This window comes from Heliangelus exortis, chromosome 1 (genome assembly GCF_036169615.1).
Source record: "Heliangelus exortis chromosome 1, bHelExo1.hap1, whole genome shotgun sequence".
Taxonomy (NCBI): Eukaryota; Metazoa; Chordata; class Aves; order Apodiformes; family Trochilidae; genus Heliangelus; species Heliangelus exortis.
Genome location: NC_092422.1, coordinates 20,688,337 through 20,709,089, shown reverse-complemented (window position 1 = coordinate 20,709,089; position 20,753 = coordinate 20,688,337). Strand labels below are relative to the sequence as shown.

The 20,753-nt window shown below is 44.5% G+C and overlaps 1 protein-coding gene across 1 annotated transcript in view; it reads left to right on the top strand.

Annotated features, from left to right (window-relative positions):
• Positions 1 to 20,419, top strand: part of FLT1 (fms related receptor tyrosine kinase 1) — a 111,113-nt gene extending 90,694 nt beyond the window's left edge. Inside the window, exons 19-30 of the mRNA XM_071736570.1 lie at positions 2,890 to 3,003; positions 3,749 to 3,837; positions 5,635 to 5,794; positions 6,214 to 6,311; positions 6,860 to 6,982; positions 8,104 to 8,215; positions 9,819 to 9,918; positions 11,344 to 11,449; positions 11,541 to 11,671; positions 12,421 to 12,505; positions 13,325 to 13,416; positions 18,429 to 20,419. Coding sequence (XP_071592671.1) covers positions 2,890 to 3,003; positions 3,749 to 3,837; positions 5,635 to 5,794; positions 6,214 to 6,311; positions 6,860 to 6,982; positions 8,104 to 8,215; positions 9,819 to 9,918; positions 11,344 to 11,449; positions 11,541 to 11,671; positions 12,421 to 12,505; positions 13,325 to 13,416; positions 18,429 to 18,633 — 1,415 coding nt within the window. The 3' untranslated portion in view covers positions 18,634 to 20,419. The remainder of the gene's footprint in view (positions 1 to 2,889; positions 3,004 to 3,748; positions 3,838 to 5,634; positions 5,795 to 6,213; positions 6,312 to 6,859; positions 6,983 to 8,103; positions 8,216 to 9,818; positions 9,919 to 11,343; positions 11,450 to 11,540; positions 11,672 to 12,420; positions 12,506 to 13,324; positions 13,417 to 18,428) is intronic.
• Positions 20,420 to 20,753: the final 334 nt, after the last annotated feature.

Below are 20,753 nucleotides of genomic sequence, written 5' to 3'. Positions count from 1 at the left end.
AGAGTCACTTTTGTAGGATCAGAAGGGGCAATTACATTTCCTGCACACCCTACATCATACTGTTATGTTAGACTGACCCTATACTGAGCACCATAAATGCAGTTTAGCTGAGGTATAAGGCTTCCACCTTGATGTGAAGACACAGAGATAGAAGCTTTTGTATTTCCCTTGGCCATTAACTCTGATGATTAATCATCTCATTGTCAAAACCAGGTGCCTTATGTCTCCTTTGCATCTGTCTGACATCCGTTCCTCATTCTAACCTTCTCCATTGCATTATATAAGGATTTTCCTTCCTTTAATGAAGCTAAACAGATCAAGCTGTTTAAATCTTAGAGCTGTTGTGCAGGTGTGTCCTCTCTGAACTGCCTGCAGCCTTATCACAGGGTGCTTAGGATGCTCACACCCAGGTTGTGTAATGGATTTGCCAGCACGCTTCATACACCAATGCTCTTCCCAAAGTGAAATCATCTCCCAGCTAATCACTGCCATGTTTTTCATTGGAGCAGAAAGGACAAAGACTCCCACCATTCTGAAGAGGTCACTTGTGAAGTTAGCAGGCAGGATGGTACTCAGTCACAGCCTGTAGCAGCCATGCCTGAATTCCCTAACCCAGAGTGCTGGTGGCATCCTTTCCTATCCTTTCCCATCCTTTTGTTTTGTATTTTTTTTCCTTCCCACATTTCCCTGGGATCTTATGCTTCATTGCTAATCTCTCTTCAACGCAGAATCCTTTTAATTGTCATTCTCTACCAGGACACATCCCCTGTTCTGTCAGTAAGGCTGAGATACCTGATGCTCTCAGTTGACTCTGTTCAGGCACAGCTTGAATCCATCCTTCTTACCCAGTGGCTTCTAGCTCCACAGCTCCTTACTTATCAGTTATCAGAAGGTCTTCACATGTTTCTTCCAGCCCTTGGAGGGGCACATAAGATACTCTCAGACTTGCAGTCTGTGTCTGAAACACTCAACCTGAAGTAGCTTCTCTCTCTTGCCTGCAGTGACCTGGCAGCTGTACTGTGTGTAGGGTGTGCCCTCTTGATATTGTCCTCAACAGCCTTGTTCTGCACTCTAATGTCAAGTGGTTTCACAGGGGCTGGTATGTGCTACTGGGATATCCAGGACCATCCCAAAGGAGGGAATTTGCAGCTGAGAGGGTTGCAGACCTTTGTCCTCTCTCTTGTTCCAGAAGCACAGAAATACCCTGTTGGCCAATGCCAAATGAACAACTACCCTGTAGCAAGCATGTCTGGAAAATTGGAGGAAACTAAAGCTTTGGTCCCTGTCCAAACCTTCTGCAGCAGTGGGCCAATAGCCATCTGTGTCACTGGTTGCAGTGGATGGCCTGTCACCTGGGTCACTGCCTGACCCATGGTTAACTGAGCTGTTTTGCCAACATGCAGACATATGTGCTGGCAGAATGGACTGCCAGATTCAACATTTCTTCACGTACATCAGCAGGATTCTTGTGCCAGCCAGCACCATCAAGGCAGCAGGGGTTGTTCCTGGAATAGATGGGAGCAGACGGCAGCTACAAGAAGTCCTCACGGATCCTGTGTATGTGTGCAGGGTAGATGCTTGTATCTAAATTAGTTGCTTAAATAATCTTTTATTGTCAGTGGTGAGAAACAGCAGCCCATCCTGTCATGGCACAGATCCCTGCATATGGTGAGCTGAGCACTTGATTTGTTCTGCTGACTATGGAGAGAGCCTGTGGAGACCAGAGCCTCTGTGGGTATCTTCCCCCTAAGGTTAGGGGTGATCTCCCTCATTCCTTGTGTCCTCACTAGATTATGCATGAACTTTACAGTCATTTGTAGGCTTTGTCCTCTCAGAGTTCCCATGAGATGGACGAAAGTGTCACCACTTATATTCATATTATATTCATATGTAATATGAATAGTGGGTCTCTAGGCAGGTGACAAATTTTCTTTGGGAAAAGAAAATCTGTAGGATTTTCACCAGGAAAATCTGTACTATTCAGGTGCTGAAATCATGCTCTATAAGATCGAGCTCTATATTCTTTCCACTGGACTATTCCTCCTATTCTTGGTGTCACTAAACTGAAAAAGTCCTGTGGGACTGCAAAGCAGTATGGTTTTTCTTGTTTTATTAGAAAATAAAATTCTGCAGAAAAAAACTTGCTCAGATGAAATGAAAATTTTCTCTCAACACTAAATATAATCCTTTGGGTTTACTTGTGGGATTTCTAATCTCTTTACTATTACTGTTACTATCAATATTGATCATAAGTAGTAAGGGTGACATGCAGTCACCTAACCTTAAATAATTAGAATTTACCTTCCTGGTCTTTCTTAATACTCCAGGCCTCCTCTATAATGAACAGAACGAGACAAGCATCATCCAGGGGTGGTTCATCTCTTCCCTGTGCAGATGGCTAAAGCTGACAGCTGCATCAGCCTCTGGAAATGCTTTGCTCTTGCCACTGACTCCTTGAGTCAATATCCTTGAGATGTTGATTAATTCAGGCTAATACATAACCCTTAGATAGCTGAAGTCAAGTCAGCTGAAGCCTACTCTAGACAGAGTTAATTACAGTCTTGAAATCCCTTTTTGTTTGTCCTTTCATTTTTTTGGCTGAAACAACAAAACTCTTCATGTGAAAAAAAAACAATTCTCTCAATTCTATATATAGAAGAGTCTACTGGGAGGAAGCTGAGTGCCAAACTATTTTTATGGGGTTTATTGCAAGTAAGAGGATGCTGAGCAGGGAGGAATAGGACACAGAACGTCAACACAAAAAGTACACCCAGTAATGAAGGTTATTTGGACAGTAAATTTGGATAGAATGGATAATAAAAAGAAGTGGTAGAGCAAAGAAGGACAAAGTATTTGCCATTCCACATTGCCTTTTTTTTGCATTTACAGAAGGGGCCACAGCAAGTGAATACAAAGCGCTGATGACTGAACTGAAAATCCTGATCCACATTGGCCATCATCTCAATATTGTGAATTTGTTAGGAGCCTGCACAAAAAATGGAGGTAAAAAAATCTGCACCACCCTGAAAATGGGTTTGGATCACCTCCCAGTAGCAATCAGTTGGCTGTGTTGTTCCTTATCCAGAGGTCAGGTTATTAACTTGAAATACTTGAGCTCATCTTGTGGTTGGCAAGAAAAAGAGGAAGAGAAAAAGAGCTTTTTGGTCATTTAATGAAGTGATTAAATATTTTCTTTACTTAAAGTCTCTTGTCATATTAACATGACAAGTGTGAATTTTGAACCATGCCACTTGTCCCTTATCTCACTCCACTGCTCAAGCTCAAGTCAAACACAATCTGGAAAGGCTGGGAACAAGGGATATCAGCTGCTGTCCATGAACAATGAATCACAGGGCAACTGTTGTAAAATCCTTCATGATATCCCACTAGAGAAAATCAAAGGGCCAGGATGAGCACTCATTTGTTTTAGATATGTCATTTATTGCAGCTCAACAAGTGTGTGTGGGCTGCAGGCTCCAGTCTGAACACAGACTGCTTGAAAAGGAAATGGAGGGTCCCTCAGGACAGAGGTTCATGACCCAGCTTTCAAAAATTAGACCCTTCCCTAATTTCCAGAAGCAGTATTGCTTTGCTAACATGTCTAGAGTCCTTAAAGCAGCCTTCTGCTTCACTGATTAGTTATTCTGGACTCACACTATAGCTATGGGCATAGAAGACTATTCTTCTCAGAACTGATGCTGCCTTGTATCGCTTTATGCTGCTCAAAGTGCACTTTCCTCTTGCCCAGGGCCACTGATGGTGATTGTTGAATACTGCAAGTATGGGAATTTGTCAAACTACTTGAAAAGCAAGAGGAATTTTTTCTGTCCTAACAAGGTGAGGAAGCAGATGCCTCTGGTAGAGTTCCTCATCCTAAGTGTTGGTAATGTAGGTGCCAGTCTCTGAGCTGATCTCCAGAGGCTCTTTTACCAAAGGAGAGAAACAGCTTTTGGGTGGTGTTCACCTGATCTGTTTTCATATTTAGTGTGGGATGTGTTGTGCCAAGTACTCGTGTCTCTCCCCCGACTGTATAAGGAGACTGCTGGGAGTAATTTGGATGGAGCCATCTACAGCAGGAGGAAGTGAATCCCATCCAAAGTGTCCCTGCATGCTCTCACCCCACTGCTGACAAACCCATTCCTGCTGAGCTTGGGGTCACTTCAGAGGTTGCTGTCAGCAAAGCCAAAGGAAGTGGTTTTGCCCACTGATTTCAGTACCTCTGGGAACACTACTGAGATAATGCCATTTAAAGCTCATGTTCCAAGAGATCCTCAGTTCAGAGATTTGCAATTAATCTTATTATTATTATTATCCTGTGAGGAGAGGGGATAGCAAAAGAGAGTCTTGTCCTCACATCCCACAGCCCTCTGAATGAAATCTACGTTGTGATTTCTATTATAAATCTGAACCTAAATGTGCCAACTATGTCTTTGTTTGTGCACTCTCAGCAAACTCTCTAAAAGGATGAAGGGCTCTGAAGTGGAATTTAGGAGCCTGGACCCAGAACAGCACTCCTCAAACCCCTTGCTCCGCTGTGCCAAAAGCTCAGCAGCATCTCAGGGTTTTTTGGGAAGGCACACTCGGGAGGATGTCTCCTTCTAAAGTTATTTGGCTGAGTCCCTGTTCCCAAGGCTGTCCATGTTGGACTCTGCATGAGACACAGCAGCCACCTCCTGAAGTGCCTGCTTGTTGGTTTTAGATGCTCAGTGGGGAGCTTGGCCGTGCAGGGTCCACCCTGCAGTGATCCCCTCACATCCCTCCCCTCAGTGTGGAACCTGCCAAGACTTGGTGCTCCAGCACCCTTGGAAAGGACCCCCTGGGCAGCATGGAAAGAGGGAGCCTGGCTCTAAACCAGTGTGTGCAGGGGAGAGGGACAGATGGAGAACAAAAAAAAAAAAAGGAAAGAGGAGGCAAGAGCATGGCTAGGCAACTATTCTGCTCTCCAGTAGCAGTGGGAAAGCATTTTCTGAAAAGTTTTGCATGTGTCCCATTAAGCTGTTGTTGGGCATAACATGAAAGCACTGGATAAAGGCTTTGAGGAGGAGCAGCAGTTGCTTGCAACAGCAGCTGTATTTCAAACACAGTGTCCTTGCTCCTGGGTGGAAGGGCTTACAGCCCCACACCAAGCTCTGTGCAGGGACATTGGGGCAGGTGCCTTAAGCAGCCTGGGACAGAAAGCTGGTGCTTTAGTTTGAGAGGAGTGGGACACCTGCACTGTGAGCACATCTTTCTGTCCTTCTCTGGATATCAGAGAGAAATAGACCCTTTCAGATGTCTCGTTTTGAGCTGAAGTGACCCACAGGCCAGAGGATGTGTCCATCCATCCTGCAAATCGTCACCTCATCGAAGGCAACCACACAAGATATCCCCAGATAATGTGCTGGTACTCCCAAGCCACCACATTTCTGCTCCCTGGGGTTGTCAGCCTTGGTGGAGTGAGCCACGCAATCAGCCTCCACCTGTCACAGTGGGGCTGGACACCAGTGTCCTTGGGAGAGCTGGAACCACGTGCCATGGACCAGCATCATCTCCCAGCAAAAAACCAACAGAAATCTGACTCAGTTCCTTTCCATCTCCCCCTCCACCGCTCTGATGTGGCACCTCTTCTCCTCTGTTTTGTTTTTTTTTTTTAAGGACTCCTCTCTGCAAAGAGAGCAAACGAATGAGAAAAAGGATATTGAGTCAGTGGAAGGCAAAAAACAAAGACTTTCCAGTGTCACCAGCAGTGAGAGCTTTGCGAGCTCAGGGTTCCAGGAAGATAAAAGTCTGAGTGATGCGGAGGAGGATGAGGAGGGTAGGTATTAATTCCTTCCTGTCCCTACATGGTCTGTGATATTTTTACAACATACTGTGCATCCCTGAAATTTTTTTCCTCATTTATCACCCTAATAAACATCCGTGGGAGATGCTCACAGGGTCATGTCCAGAGGGTAGAAGATTTAAAAAAAGATTATTTCCAGGGTTACTAAATCGGACAGGAAAATGTGTGATTGTTTCTTATGTCTGCTCCTTATCTTCAGGGAAAACACAGCAGTGTCCAAAGCCTGGGGTATAAAGCAAGCACTATTTTTGTTTCCAGTGACAGTGGGTTGACCTGCAAATATTGCTCTATGAAGACTGATTTTATGGGAATATTAGGGTCAGTAAGCATGGGGGAGAAATAACTGCCTCGTGAGCAATCTTTGTAACAAACCATGGTTTTCACCTTGGCAGATGCTGATGAGCTCTACAAGTTGCCCCTTACTATGGAGGATCTGATCTCCTACAGCTTTCAGGTGGCCAGAGGCATGGAGTTCCTGTCCTCCAGAAAGGCGAGTTTTGTGCTGAGGATTTTTCCCTATGGAAGGATGGGATTCAGAGGCAAAATCATGTCTATGTTTTAGTGACACCTTCCTTGAGAGAGCTCCCAAAGGAAGAGCCATTTTCCTCCTGGTGTTATAAATATAATGCTGTGTTTATCCAAGTCTCCATAGTCCATAAACACAGCACCATGGTTGAAGTTATTGTGTCAAGCTCATCCATTCAGGGAAGATCTTTTGGGTGTGGTGGGGCTTTTTTGTTCATTTCACTATATATTGGCTAGGGAGCTCCAAATAGATCAGCACTTTCCCTGAAAATATCAAGGATCTTAAAATTTTTTCATTTTCTGGCTTTGGGAAGTGTGAAGGTTTTTTAAGATTTGCCACTGTGTACAGCAAATACATGTAAACTGTACTCAGCTTCCCTAAAAATATATTAAATTGATCTCAATAATAATATAATAATAATAATAATTTTTTAAAGGATATGGGAGACAGTCAGGAAATTTGAGGGCAGGATCAAGGAAATGCAGTTTGATTGTGAAACTGTTTTATTATAGTGCATTCATCGTGACCTGGCAGCCAGAAACATCCTTTTATCTGAGAACAATGTCGTGAAGATCTGTGATTTTGGCCTGGCAAGAGATATTTATAAGAATCCTGATTATGTGAGAAAAGGAGATGTAAGTCAAGATGCTGTTTATTTACCTAGATGTTTGTAACATATCATTTCAAACTGTCCACCAAAATGTTCTGTAGACAGTCACATTTCCTGAACCTAGAGGAGCTTGAAAGTGATCATGGTTTTTACGTGATGATGAGCTACCCGGATGCACTGTGGATCTGGAAAGTATTTCTATCCTCAAGCATAAGGCTTGAACATGCTAACTCTTTCACAGCTCTGCCCTATTAACACTTTAGATATTTTTTTAGACATCTTTCTTGGCTTACTCAGCATAACCACCTTAATCAGTACATTTCCTTCAGGGAAACAAATCCCTCCAGAACAAGGTACGTGTGTCCCCATGCACCCACCCCAGAGCCAAGCACCTTTCATGAAGCTTCAAGCAGCTGAGCTGGACTTGCTGCCTACAGTGCCTGCTGGGATTATTTTTTTGCATCTGCTGCAAATAGCAGAGAGCAAGAACCTGCCAGGCCTCCCATGAAAGTTGGGTCAGCAAAACGGGTCTGTGCCTACTGATGGCATGGGAATTTGCTGTGGGCATTATGGTCACACAGAGAGACTCCTCCTGGAAGTTTCACCCCCCCGCCAGCTATTCCCTCATCCATAGACAGATTTTTTAGATTTTCAGCACTATATATTGGCTGGGAAACATTGGTCACATAACTTGGGTACTGCTCAGAAGACCCTAACAGACTGTGCTGAGGGGACTTCAAGGGTATAAACCTACAATTCAGGCTCTGAAAATTTTCTCTAGAACACTGCGAACACCATCAGAGAATGGTTTGTGCTTGGATGTAGGATTTTCTCCCCCATCCAGCAAGAAACTTCTGCTCTTCCGTATCCCCACATCCCTGTAAGGAAAATGCCTGCTCACTCTGGTCACTGATTTCCAGTGTCTGCTTCCAGTGTTGTGCATATTTTAAAACCAGACTTTTATTCCAACAACTTGTTAAGAACGTGTCTGAATGAGTGTGGGTTTATCTTGACTGCCTGTAAGGAAATCCCACAGGTTTCTGTTTGAATGGTAATTATTTACATAACAATATATAGTTGATTCATCTACGATTAAATTCTTTTAGGCTTTGAAAATAATAGTCAAGTTTGTCCCTTTTACTCCAGGCTCGACTTCCTCTCAAGTGGATGGCTCCAGAATCCATATTTGATAAAATCTACAATACAAAAAGCGATGTGTGGTCCTACGGGGTCTTGCTGTGGGAGATATTTTCCTTGGGTAAGTTAACTCCACACCCCAGGAGCTGGGCTCAGCAGCAAGGACTGCAGCCTGGGGGAAAAACATCCATTACATTCAACAAGCTCTTTTCAAGTCTTTAATAAGGAAAGACCTAAATCAGGAAGAGGTGGGATGTGGGGGTAGTGGGGAGAATTGTGCACCTCAAGTCTCTGTAAGCTGGAAATTTTGGTGCTTGTAAGGGCAGTGAAACCTGATCTGCCAGGTTGAAAGCTTTAATGGGTAGCACTGCTCAGAACTTTACCACTTCTTTCTGCCATGGTAAAAACTAAGCTTCCCTCTCTTCTCTGTGAAACCCTTGGGAGAGACGTAGGGCAGCACAGCTGGAGCAGTCACAGTGCTTTGTCTGACTGATGACACAAACCAAGAAAATTGGGCACATTTTGAGGCTTTTTGATTGAAAGTAGCATAGGTGAAGCACAGAGCCAGCAGGGACTGAAGCATTGCCCCCTGTGCCACAGATAGTGTTTGAATCACAGAGTGCCATGGGCTGGGTGCTCCCTCAAAAGCTTCTTCTCTTCTGGGAGCAAAGCAGCTGAACACACAGAGAGATCTCTGCATGTCTCAGACTGTGTCCCCCCTGTTTCCAGCCTGAGAACAGGCCGTGCCCCTAGCCCAGAAGGGACCCACCTCCCCCCCTCACCCTGGCTGCTGGATGCAGCAGGCAAACAAGCATCTGCACAGATGCCACAGGATGAACTAGAGCATGCAATCCAAAATTAAAACCCAGTGAAGCTGCTTTTTTTTTTCCCCCTTTTTTTTTTTTTTTTTTTCCCTTTCTTTCACGTGGAAAGGGCAGGATACAAGATGTACACTGAGTGGGAACAACAATGACCGTCAAATAGAAGAATCTTAATTGGGTTCAACATAGAGGCTGACAAAAGAGGCGAGCAGCAGAGGAAACAATACTATACAATGCTCAGGACAATCAATCATTTATTAGTTTAAATACATGTTGTTGGTCAGCCTGCCAGCTCTTGTGATTTTATGGTCAGCCTCATAATACCTGCTATTTTTTTCTTAAAGCCCCAGCTCCTTGAACCTGATGGCTGTCTGACTTTCTTTCTTTTCCCCTTTTCCTGATTTTGTTTGTTTACAGAAAAAAAACAAAGCATGATCGAGCTGCATCTTAAAGCCAGAAAAACTAGAAAAATAATGCAAATTTACTTTGATCTGATTAAAACCCATGATTCTATTATTTTCAGGATAGATTTGAACATTTGGGATTTGTTAATGTTCTGCTTACTAGAATTCATGGTCCAAACCAGTAGAGAGCTCAGACCTAGCTTTTCTTGGGGGATACTTTTCAAGTCAAATTCAGGTGTATTTTTTGCATTTAGGCCAGGTAAGCATCACCAGTAGTGCTGGGTTTGATCCTGACCCCTCCAAGGACCAGGACTTGGAGCACCATCAGGAGCAGCAGTTTACAGCCCGTGGCTGCTGGCAGGGGTCAGACTGGCTCCCAGCTCTGCAAGCAGATGCTGCACACCTTGAGTGATGGAGGGGGATGTATAGCGCCAAGATTAGGTCACAGGCAACCAGCTCAAGGCATGCTGTGACTCTGTTCTCCCAATGTCACCTCCAGGTGCCTCTCCTTACCCTGGAGTCCAAATAGATGAGGATTTCTGCAGCAAACTAAAGGAAGGCACAAGAATGCGAGCCCCGGAGCAAGCAACTGAGGAAATGTAAGATGCCTTTCTGTTAGATGGAAATGTAAGAAGCCTTTCTCTGCTTTCCTTGTGTACCACTGCCCTCCGGGGCTGCCTTGCAGGTGATGTAAGAGTCTCCACAAAAAGTAACCCATGCCCAACGTAAGGAAAAAAACACCAGTGCTGCTGACTTGGATCTTCTTGCTGTCATAAACACCTTCTTGCCTACCCCACCTCCTTGGTCCCCTGGCCCTCCCGTGGGGTGGGAGAGAGTGAGGAGGGACGTGGACCCAAGCCCAGGGCACCACCAGAGCCAGGCTCCAAAGGGAGCTGATGAGCAGCCAGGAGGAGGAAGGTCATTCATTCCTCTCCGGGCTTAATATTTACTGACATGCACACAGATAAGTGCTGGAGGAATGTGACATTATTAACATTGCCTTGACTTAGGAAGCAGCAGCAAAGGCTTCCTCACAAACACTCGGGTGATGAGGGTCCACCCTTTCCCGTAGACAGTGGCTGTTGGCAGAGGAGGTGACAGGGACCTGCAGCCTTCCAGCTCACGTCGCTTGCAGAGTTTGTCTGAGCCTCTCCACCATGACAGCAGCTGTTGCTCCCCTGTCCCCTGCCTTCAGGTGCAGCCTTCAGCTTCTGCTGCTTGGCCAACACCTTTTGGGAAGCCTGGTAGGGTCCAAGTGAGACCCTGAGATTGCAGCCCCTCTGCCCTGGGTATGGGATGGAGTGACCTGACTGGGCAGGCAGTTGCAGAACCCTGAACATGCACCCTGTGGCAAAAATTATTCAGGAGTATGAACATGTCCAGGGTATTTTACCTCTGGAGGCAAAATCAAGTACATGTAGGTATCTCTGGTGCTTTTTTTGGGTGCTATGACATGACTCTAAATAGCAACACTTACCAAAAAATAATTCTGGAAGAAGAAAAAGGATGCAAGCCAGCCGTGCCTATCTGGGAGTATTACCCATTGGCTAATTTTATTATCCTAGTGACAGTAGATAAGAGCTTTTTTTTTTTTCTTTTTTTTCTCTTCCACATATTTTATTGCAGGAAGGAAAACTCAGTTCGACCAATACAAGGAAGTGACACATTCATAAAAGTCATCTTAGGATGCCTTAACTTAAACATTGCCAGTTAATAGAGATGTTTAATACATAGCTTTAATGCTTAATTAGGAATAATAAAAAAAAGAAACTATGGTTGGCTGAATTGTTCTTTTGAAGTGGTTTTCCCGGTGTCTTTCAGGAAGAAGTTTTTTTTCTTTTTCTGTGGAAAGTTTACTCTTTTACTTTTAGTAAGGGGCCATGGAGTGTTGGAGAGAATCTCTGCAAAATCAGACAGGCTAAGGAGTTAACTCTATTGATGACAAGCTCCAAACACGCACTGCCTTGGATCAAAGTGAGCTGCAACTCTATCATGTGCTCATTTTGCTTTTTTTTTCCTCCCAGCTACCAAATCATGCTGGACTGCTGGCAGAGCAATCCCAACGACAGACCAAGGTTCTCTGAGCTGGTGAAAAAGCTGGGTGACCTCCTGCAAGCAAATGTTCAGCAGGTAATAATATCACCATGGTGTGGTGTCACTGAGGCTGGGCTGACCAGCTGCATGGTCCCAGGAATAACACTGATTTTTTGTATGCTTTTAGGAAGGCAAAGATTACATACCTCTCAACACAATATTTACAGCAGAAAGTGGGTTTCCCCCTGCATCTGATCCCTTGTGCAATGAGAGGTTTTCGGTTACCAGCTCAAGTTGTGGAAGCACTGAAAATGTCAGGTGAGACAAGCAGAATTAAGACTGAGTTTGTTTGTTGGGTGTTGCAGCTTGCTGCATAGCCTGGTTTGGACCTGGGTGGGAGAAAACAACCAGAGACACCCCACATAGCCTGGGTGTCCCACCAGCCACTGTCACAGAATTACAGAATGTCTTTGGTTGGAAGAGAACTTCAAGATGAGCCAGCCCAAGCTTTGACCAACACTGTAAGCTCACCACTAAACCATGTCCCCAAGGACCAGCTCCACATGCCATTTAAATACCTCTAGGGAAGTATTTTCCACCACTGCCCTGAGGAGACTATTCCAATGTTTGACAACACTTTCCGTGAAAAAATGTTTCCTAATATCCAGCCTAAACCTCTGCTGGGGTAGCTTGCATCCATTTCCTTTGGTGAGGAGGTTCTCTCCCTCCTTACTCCAACATCCTCTGAGGTAGCTGAAGAGAGAGATAAGGTCTCAGCCCCCTCTTCTCCAAACCACAGCTCTCATTGGGCCGCTATGAGCGAGTCAGGGTGTCCATCAGGGCACTGGGCTCAGGTGCTGTGAAAGGGCAGCTGTGCAGGACCCAGGGCTGGGGAGGGGAGTGAGTTTTTGGTGGGCTCTGGGTAACAAGTTCCATGTGTGGGATACTCCCTTGGTGATAGATGGGCAAAAGCTTAGAGAAATAGAGAAGCACCCAGCACTGCTGCTCACACACTTCACACTTTCACCAAAAATTGTCCTGCTTTTTTTTCTTTTTGTTGTTGACAGGTATGTAAACACTTTCAAAATAAAACCACCGCAGCACATAAAGACATTTGAAGAGCTTCCCATAAAGGAAAAGCTTGTATTTAATGTAAGTGACTCTTGGGCCAAATGGTTTGCTATTTTTTTCTTTTATGTGACAGATTTATAAAGAAAGAATTGAGAGGGGGTTTTCTGCTTTATCAGGTCTACTGATATGAGGTACAATATTAGCTGTGCTTGCAACATGGTATTATTCCATGTCCTACAAACTGGGGATATTAAATCCTTGCTCACTATGCCATGGGCTGCAAACACTCCTTCCCTGCTAAAAAATGGACAGTGCCAATAGGCCTGCAAGGTCCCACCTGAGCCCACTGGTGTGGAAGAGTAACTTAAAAATCCCTTGGATTTGGGTTTTCATCTGAATAGTAGTGCACAATGAGAATCAGGGGTCACATTTCCATCTGAGGTTCCTGGTATGAACAAGCCCTGTTATCAGGCAGACAAGCTGGGGAAATATCTAGTAACAGGGCACAAATAATGTCCTGGGTGGGTGGAACATGGGCAAGAGATTGGAAGAAGCTTTTAGTGGCCCATTTGTAGGTGTTAAACAGTGGGAGGTGGAAATGGCATGATGGTGCTCTAAAGGCTGAAAAAGTGGTTGGCCCAACTTCACCTCATGTGCAGACATCTTTGTTTTAGCACTCTGTATCTGCATTAATGGCATGTTTGCTGCACCCCAAAGCCAGGGCAGTTTGGAAAGGCACTGTTACATAGCTGGGCCTGCAACATCTGTCTCCTCGAGCTTTCTGAGTATAAAAAAGCAAAACGACACCAAAAACTGGACCAAAGAGCAAATGAAGCCATTGCAAACATAACTTTCTGTAGTTAACACACCTCACAGGATTGTCTTTCTCTTTTCTTCAAGGATTACCAAGCAGACAGTGGGATGGTGCTGGCCCCAGAAGAACTGAAACGCTTCACATGGACAGGCAGCAAGCAAAAGAGGACACTTTTTAGGTCTGTATTTTGTTTCCTTCTTCTTCACAGTTTAGAGGGCAAAGGAGGATTCAAGGTCCTTATGATAAATTGGGCGTAGTGAAAGTAGCTGATGTGTCCCCAGTCCTGCAGACACACTCACTGAGGTGTGTCCTGCTCAGCTGAGTCAGCAACCAGCTCCCACACCTAACCCTCTGCACACCTTTGAGGAAACAAATAACCCTCAACTCCTTCAATGCACATCATCAATATGATTTATTAGCACTCAGTTCACCAGCCTGATCCTCAGCTTAATGCCAGGCTGGACGAGGGAGCGCCAGAGAGCACTGAAGCAAGGCAGAGGTAGGTAACCATAGGAAACGAACCCTTGGCAGGGGTGAGGAGGAACGTGTGGCTATGAAAGATTTGCAGTTCTTTCTGCAAGTCCCCAAGGGCACCCCAGATGGGACAAGTCTCCCCGTGCTTGTTTTTGCCTTGCTTTTCCATGAGTCAGCTAAGCACGGCCCATTTAACACCCATGGGCTCAGGATGCTAAAGTGGCAACTTTACAATAGATGGATGTGAGGGCCTCACTTCTCTTCCTGCCTTTAAGCACTTTAATATATTGGCCACCTTCCTCCACCTAATTCCTGACAGCTGCCCAAGCAGGGAACTGGGGCTGCTAAGGAACGCATTGCACTGACATGAACTCTCTGTAAATGGGAAATGTTTATTTTCTCAGTGCCGGCGGTGTCTCAGTTCCCAGCGCTGGGAAGCTGGCAGTGTCTGGGGCTGGTTTTGGATCACTGCTCTCAGCCAGCCTGGGGGACTGCCCCGACCCAACCCATCCTTCATCTTAGGCTGGCAGGAGGTCAAGGCCATCCTGCCATCCTGCCTGTGCTGAACTTGTCAGCGACTTGCAGCTGGGCAGGCTGGGAGGTGTAGTATTGTCCCAGGGAACAATTGGAGCTGGCTGGAACGTGCGGTCAAGGCAGGGAGGGCTTGCTTCAAGAAAAATTCCAGTGACTAAGAGGGCGTTGGTTAAACACAAAATACTTGTACGAGAGCTTGCACATTCACACAGCCAAAACTGTGCAGGGCAAACGTGCTGCTGGCAGGAGCCTGCAATGGAGCACTGCTCATGCGTAGGAAAGCTGGGGTAATTCAAGCCACTCCAAACAAATGCTGGAAAAACCTTTCTCCTGCCTTGACCATTCACATTCCAGAAAAAAAGCTTCTGAGCAATCTTATGGTACTTTGATTGTATTGAGACAGTTTTCCATCTCTCTTTTAAGGATCCAGGGTATCAGAGAGATTGGAATACACACAGATATTAGAGGGCTCCAAAGAATGCAGTATTTCCTTGAAGTGGTTTAACCCATTTTTAATTTGTGTAAATGTGACATTTCTAAAGGCTGCTGTCAGTATCAGAGACAATGCTGCAACCTTCCCAAACGAAACGTATGAATTGCCTTTTTCTTTGCGTGGCATGGAATACGTGGAGTCCACCTCAAGCATCTCTCCAGAGCTGCTTTAAGGAGCATTCTTGGTTGCAGAAGGAAAAGGAATGCTTGGATGGGAAAAAAATATTGAACTCAACAGTGTCTGCTAGAACATAAATACTCAGGGAAACAGAACAGTTGGCTGAGAACATACAAGGTCATCTGGTCTGCAAGCTAAACAAGTGGTACTGTAGTGCTATGCCAAAAAGCAGTCTTGGATGTGAATGCACACAGGGACCCTTTAATCAGCACCCGTTCCTAAAAGTGGTAGTTTCTTAGCTAAGCATCCTTTATTTAGACTAAATTGGAGCAGTAGATAAATACTCCTAAAACTAGTAGTAGAAAGGTAACACCTGGAGAGGCGTGACTCATGCCAGCTGATCTAACCAGATGCACAGTCCTGTTTCATCCACGGCATCTCAAGCATCCTTCTCTTGGTTCCACCCCCTCCCCTGTGCTGGCATTTCTGCTTGGTTTGCCTTGCAGAGAGCTGGTTCAGGTTGCTGGATTATCAGAAAAAGGGCCCCAGGACAGGTTCTGAGTAAGCAGTAGCAGTCAGGTCAGTTGCTGCTGGGGCCAGGATGAAGGGGTCAGCAGCAGCAGCTTACATTTAGATACCTGCACTGTAACTCCCAACACAGCCTCCTTGCTCCAGAGCACTTACATCACGCTGTAACCCTCAGCACTGCTGTTCTTTCTGGACACAAAACCAGACACATGCACTGGCACCAGCTGGTGGGTCCTGAGCAGAGGCTGAGGGTGCTGCAGAGCCAGGTCCTTGCTGCTCCCCCCTGACCTCAGGCTCCTGCACCTTGCCTAAAGTGGAAGAAGCCAAACTCAGTGCACCCTACCTGTCACCAGCAGTGCACCCAGGGACTGTTTCAAAGGAAACGTCATAGAATAGTTTGGGTTGGAAGGGCCCTTTAAGGGTCATCTAGTCCCTGCAGTAAGCAGGGACACATCAGGTGGCTCTGAGCCCTATCCAACCTTGAATGTTTCCAGGGATAGGAGAGGTGGCTCCAGCAAAGAGCCAGTGCATGCACTGGTGCTTACTCAGCATGACCATCCCAAGAGCCAGACCCTGGGGAAAGCAGAGCAGGGACCCCCTGACTACCCTCTCCTTGGGCTTCCTCTGATGTGGAGGGAAATGTACCTACACACAAGGCTCATCCTTGGCTTCACTACAGGAGACCATCACCACCCCAAATCCTGGGGAGCCCCTCAGGCAGAGGTGTTGGCCTAGAGAACACTAGAAATGGTTGCTGCATGTCTTGGATTTGCTATTTCCATTGAGATGAAAATAAGTGAACGGCATAATAAAAAGATAAGGCTTTACTAATACAAGGCCTCAGGTAACAAGATCTCTGCAGAAAGATTTGGAGCAGAAAAAAGAGCAACATTCTGAGCTCTATTCCTTTGCAAGTGGAAAGGACCCCAATTGCAACTCTCCTCTAGCTAGCACTGGTGAAAAAGTCCAACCCAAGTAAGCCAACACAATTGGCCTGGACAAGTCTCTGGCAAACTCCTAACCAGAAAAATGGCCAAGAACACCACTTGTGAGTTGGAACAAGCATCTGAAGAGCTGCAGCCAGCTTCTAGCCAGTTTCTCAAATCTGTCAGGAAAGCAGCAGCCATTTCCTCTATCAAATGATCCCAAATAAAAAACGAGACAGAGTTTCCAATTCACATTCCCAGCATGAAAAGCAGATAGACCACAGCTAGAGAAGCCTTTAAGCTCAGTCTCAAAATGACCCCTGACTAGAGATGCTAAAGCTCCACAGGCTCCTTCAAAGCTCTCTCTGGGGAGTGTATGGCCAGGTGCAGCAGTGCAGCCCAGGTAAAATTAAGATTCAGCTCTAGTAGTATAAAGATTTATTAATTAAAGTAGAAGCCAAGTCTAGCTTTCTCAGGATGAAAAAGCCTGATGATGAATTAAAAGATCAAAGGATGATGCTTTTAAGGATTCCTAAAACTCACAATTACCATGTAAATTACACAAGTGTTTCTCCCTAAACCCATCACAGAAAATCCAGCAAGTCTGTGACTAACCTCGTCACATAGTTATGGAATTTACCCCAAGGCAATTACTTGTCCATCTGCCAATAGATGCAGTATAAAAATATGGGATGCATCTGCAATCCTCATCAGGGGAGCTTGTCCTCATGACTCCCATCCCTGTACAAACATAACGGGGTGGTCTTCTTGGAAGGACCAATTCCTTACAGTAGGACAGAATACAGACATCACACTCCTTAAAAATCACACAGAATTGGGAGTTAGACATTCAGAAACTATGAAATATAAGAGAAAGTGTTACTTCTCCATTTCTTAATTAAGAAACGCCCTGTGCTATCAGTTCTGTGCTTCTCTGAAAGATTTAACTGTGCAAATTAAAATGAAAAGCAAATCCCTGGGCTCCAAAAGCCTCAACAGATGTTCTGACTGTTGTCTCTGGAATTCAAAACTAGGGCTGCCAACTCTCCTGACCTTAGAAATGGAGGGGGACAGAGTGTCCATGAATTTATGAAACTACTGAAGAGGGAATCTAATTTTAGTCACTGCAGTCCAACATATGTTTACATTAGGATTTCACATGCAATCAATGATGGAAAATGCTCTGGCTTGTCCTTTATCTACAGAAAAAAAATTTGTATCTGTGTTCAATTGCATGAAAATTCTTTGTCTTAACTTTCTTCATTATTGAAAGGGTCCTTCTAAGCACTGCATACAGTGGTGAGAATAGTGTCACAGGTGAGAATACAGGTGAGAAAGTGTCACAAGGAGATCAGGGTGTTAAGAGTGGCTCAGCTGAGATGGCACTAAACACCTCTTGTAAAGGGCATCTTATAAATGCAGCCTACAGGATAACTTGGCTTTTGTGGGTCAGAAAAACTAATTCAAACCAGCAATGCCTGTCTGCTGCTGAAAGAAGCCTAAGAGAGGAGATACTCAACCCTGCACCCTTCCTCACAAACTTCAGCTGCTTATCTTAGAAATTCACTCCAACATTAGGCTTTGGGAACACCTACAGCAGTTGGCTTATCTGCTTTTGCCCCAAGGATTGTGATCTCTCATTATGTCACTCATCCTGGTCAAAAAAAATCCCAGGTCTCTTAGAAAGAACATTTAAGTGTAACTCACGCAGATCCCACAGCTCAGCAGCAGCACAGATGCCAGATACTCCACACTGCTTCACCCTGCAATGAAGTTTCACCCTCTCACACCTGGCACAAACAAGCAGTAGAGCTTTGGCTGAGTGATCAAATGTTCCCTGTAAGCACCAAGACTCTTAACACTTAAAATGAACGCAAGCACTTTAATAAAGACATTCAGCCACAGCATCTCTGTTCAGAAGGGGACTGGAGGGAGACACAGGAGGGCTCTTTCAGTCCTCTGTTCTGCTCTCCCATTGAGCAATCCCATCTGCATCGATGCCATTCCCATCATCTGAGAATAAACAAAGCTGCTGCTTGTGATGTGGCTTTGCTCAAGCCATTAAAACAAACACTTGTGCATGTTAAATATGCTAACAGTGATTCCGCTCTGTTACAGCGTGAAAGGTGCCAGCAGGAGCAAGGAGTCAGTGCTTTCTGGAATAACCAAGCCGAGAAGCTTCTGCAGTTTCAGTTGTGACCAGCTCAGTGACTCCAAGCAAAGATATACATATGGTAACGTGATGCTAGAGAAAATGAAAACGTGTCATTCTCCCCCTCCTGACTACAACTCTGTGGTCCTTTATTCTCAGCCGCCTGTCTAAATCCTTCTAGGTCAAGATTTAAATATGCATTTCATCAAAAAAGGTTCTTCTGAAACACTGTTTAAAATTTTTTACCCAAATAATTTTAATTATCTCCAAATTTTAAAGTATATATCATTGGCTTACATCTCAGTGATCTGCTTTTCTACAGACTGCAACAAGCATTTACAAAATATAGCCAAATACTAACACTTAGGCCTCGACTTTTCCAATGCTGAACATCAGCAGCTGCCACTAAAATTGCCCAGTGCTTCTGAAAACCTGAATGGTCATCATTACAGAGAATCCCAGTTTGCTGTTTTGTCCCTAGCAGCAGGATGGTATTTCATGTTTCACCCAACCAACCTCAGCTCAGCCCCAGGTGCAGCACCAGTGCCCCAGCTGGGAGAGGCACCTGGGAGTCAGGCACTGGGTGAAATTGCAGCCTATTGCCAGATCTGGGGTAGTGCTGGAAAATAAAGGACTCTCCCAGGTGACAGAAACAACTAACAGACCACGCTCTATGGCTTCTAATGAAAACTCTACTTGGAGAAAGTTGAGGGAAGGCTAATGATCTAGGGGAGCTGAATTAGCTAGCTGGGGATGTGGCATTACACAGCTCTTACTGCTTTGGATGGCAAACACAGCAAGGAGTCTTGCAAGGCAAGAGTTTCAAATGTGTGTTGCAAAACACAATTGGCAGATAGAGGAGAACTTAGATCAGAGCCAGGGCTACAACAACAGGGAATACGGATTAATTCAGTTTGGACAAGCCTGCTGAAATCAAGTAAATATTCTTGAAGTTTTGCACTTTGTCAGTTTGCCAACAAACACACACTGGAACCAAACCACAAGCTAGATATATTAGAGCCAAGCTCTGTCCACAAAATCTTGTGGACCTTCTAACACTGCACTGATTATATTTTATTTATGGGAATCTGCCTGAGAAGTCAGAATAGCTACTAAACTGCATATACTTTAAGTTAATGCATCAGAAGAGACTTTGAATAGATTGTCTCCTCATTTCAAAGTAATCTCCTTGAAAAGTTAGGGCAGCTTATCTATGAAGACAGTTGAATTTCCAGGTTAGTTACCAGTATATATATAAAGGAATAAAAACAAACCATTGGTTCACAACAGATTTCTGTATAGCTTCTCAGAAAGGGCACGAATGTTTTTCCTCTGAGAAATGTAAGGATGCACCATTCCCTTGCACCTTTACTATTAAAATGAGTTGGTCGTTTAACACAGTAACCCTGACACCTTCCAAATCAACAACTACCACTCAATTGCACCATCTTCCTGGTGCAATGTAAATGTACTGTTAACTAAAATGCTACATATAATATGGTTCTCTTAAAACTCAGCTTGGGAGCTGTGAATTTAACTCACTAACAGATTAAAAGGCAAATAAGAAATACAGACCCCTACTACTAAGCTACCATATTAATTCTAGATCTTCCTGGCCAAGAGATCATCAGTTTTAAGTATATATTGCACTGTCTCTTGCTGGGAAAGTTTGATCTTGATGAAAACAAAAGTAAAATTTAAGAACTGTTTTTTAACTCCAATTGAGCAAAAGTAGTTACGGGATGATGCATCTCAGAGGAAATGTTTGCACACTGTAAATATATAAATATGCTTTTTGTGCATAAATATTTAAGAAAACTGGACAAAGGTTACTTTTGTATGAAACCCCTAAGTTTCTTCAGATGTGAATAACTCTTATTTTATCTTGCAATTTCTGTCTTCACATAATGTATTTGACTGCTGAATTCATATAATAAAAAGTTTGCTTTTGAAAGAATCCATAGAGTTCTGCCAAATCAGAGTTAATCCAGAATAAGAGACTTCTGCAGCACGACGACATCTGGCAAACAATCCATCCCACAGTCAAGTTTTATGCACAAAGGAGAGCATGGAATGATTGCACCCTTCTCACACAGCAAAGCAGGTACAGTGATGGACACTTGTACTGCTCCCCCTGTGACATCTAGATTCAGCATTCTGAAAAATGCTTAGTGCTGCCTTAGAGGCAAAAAATTCAACTCTGCCTCTGGGAGAAGTAAGGCTTGATGGTGGGGGAAGAAAAACCAGCACACTGATCAACAGACATTCAACTGTGCTCCATACCTGGTTAC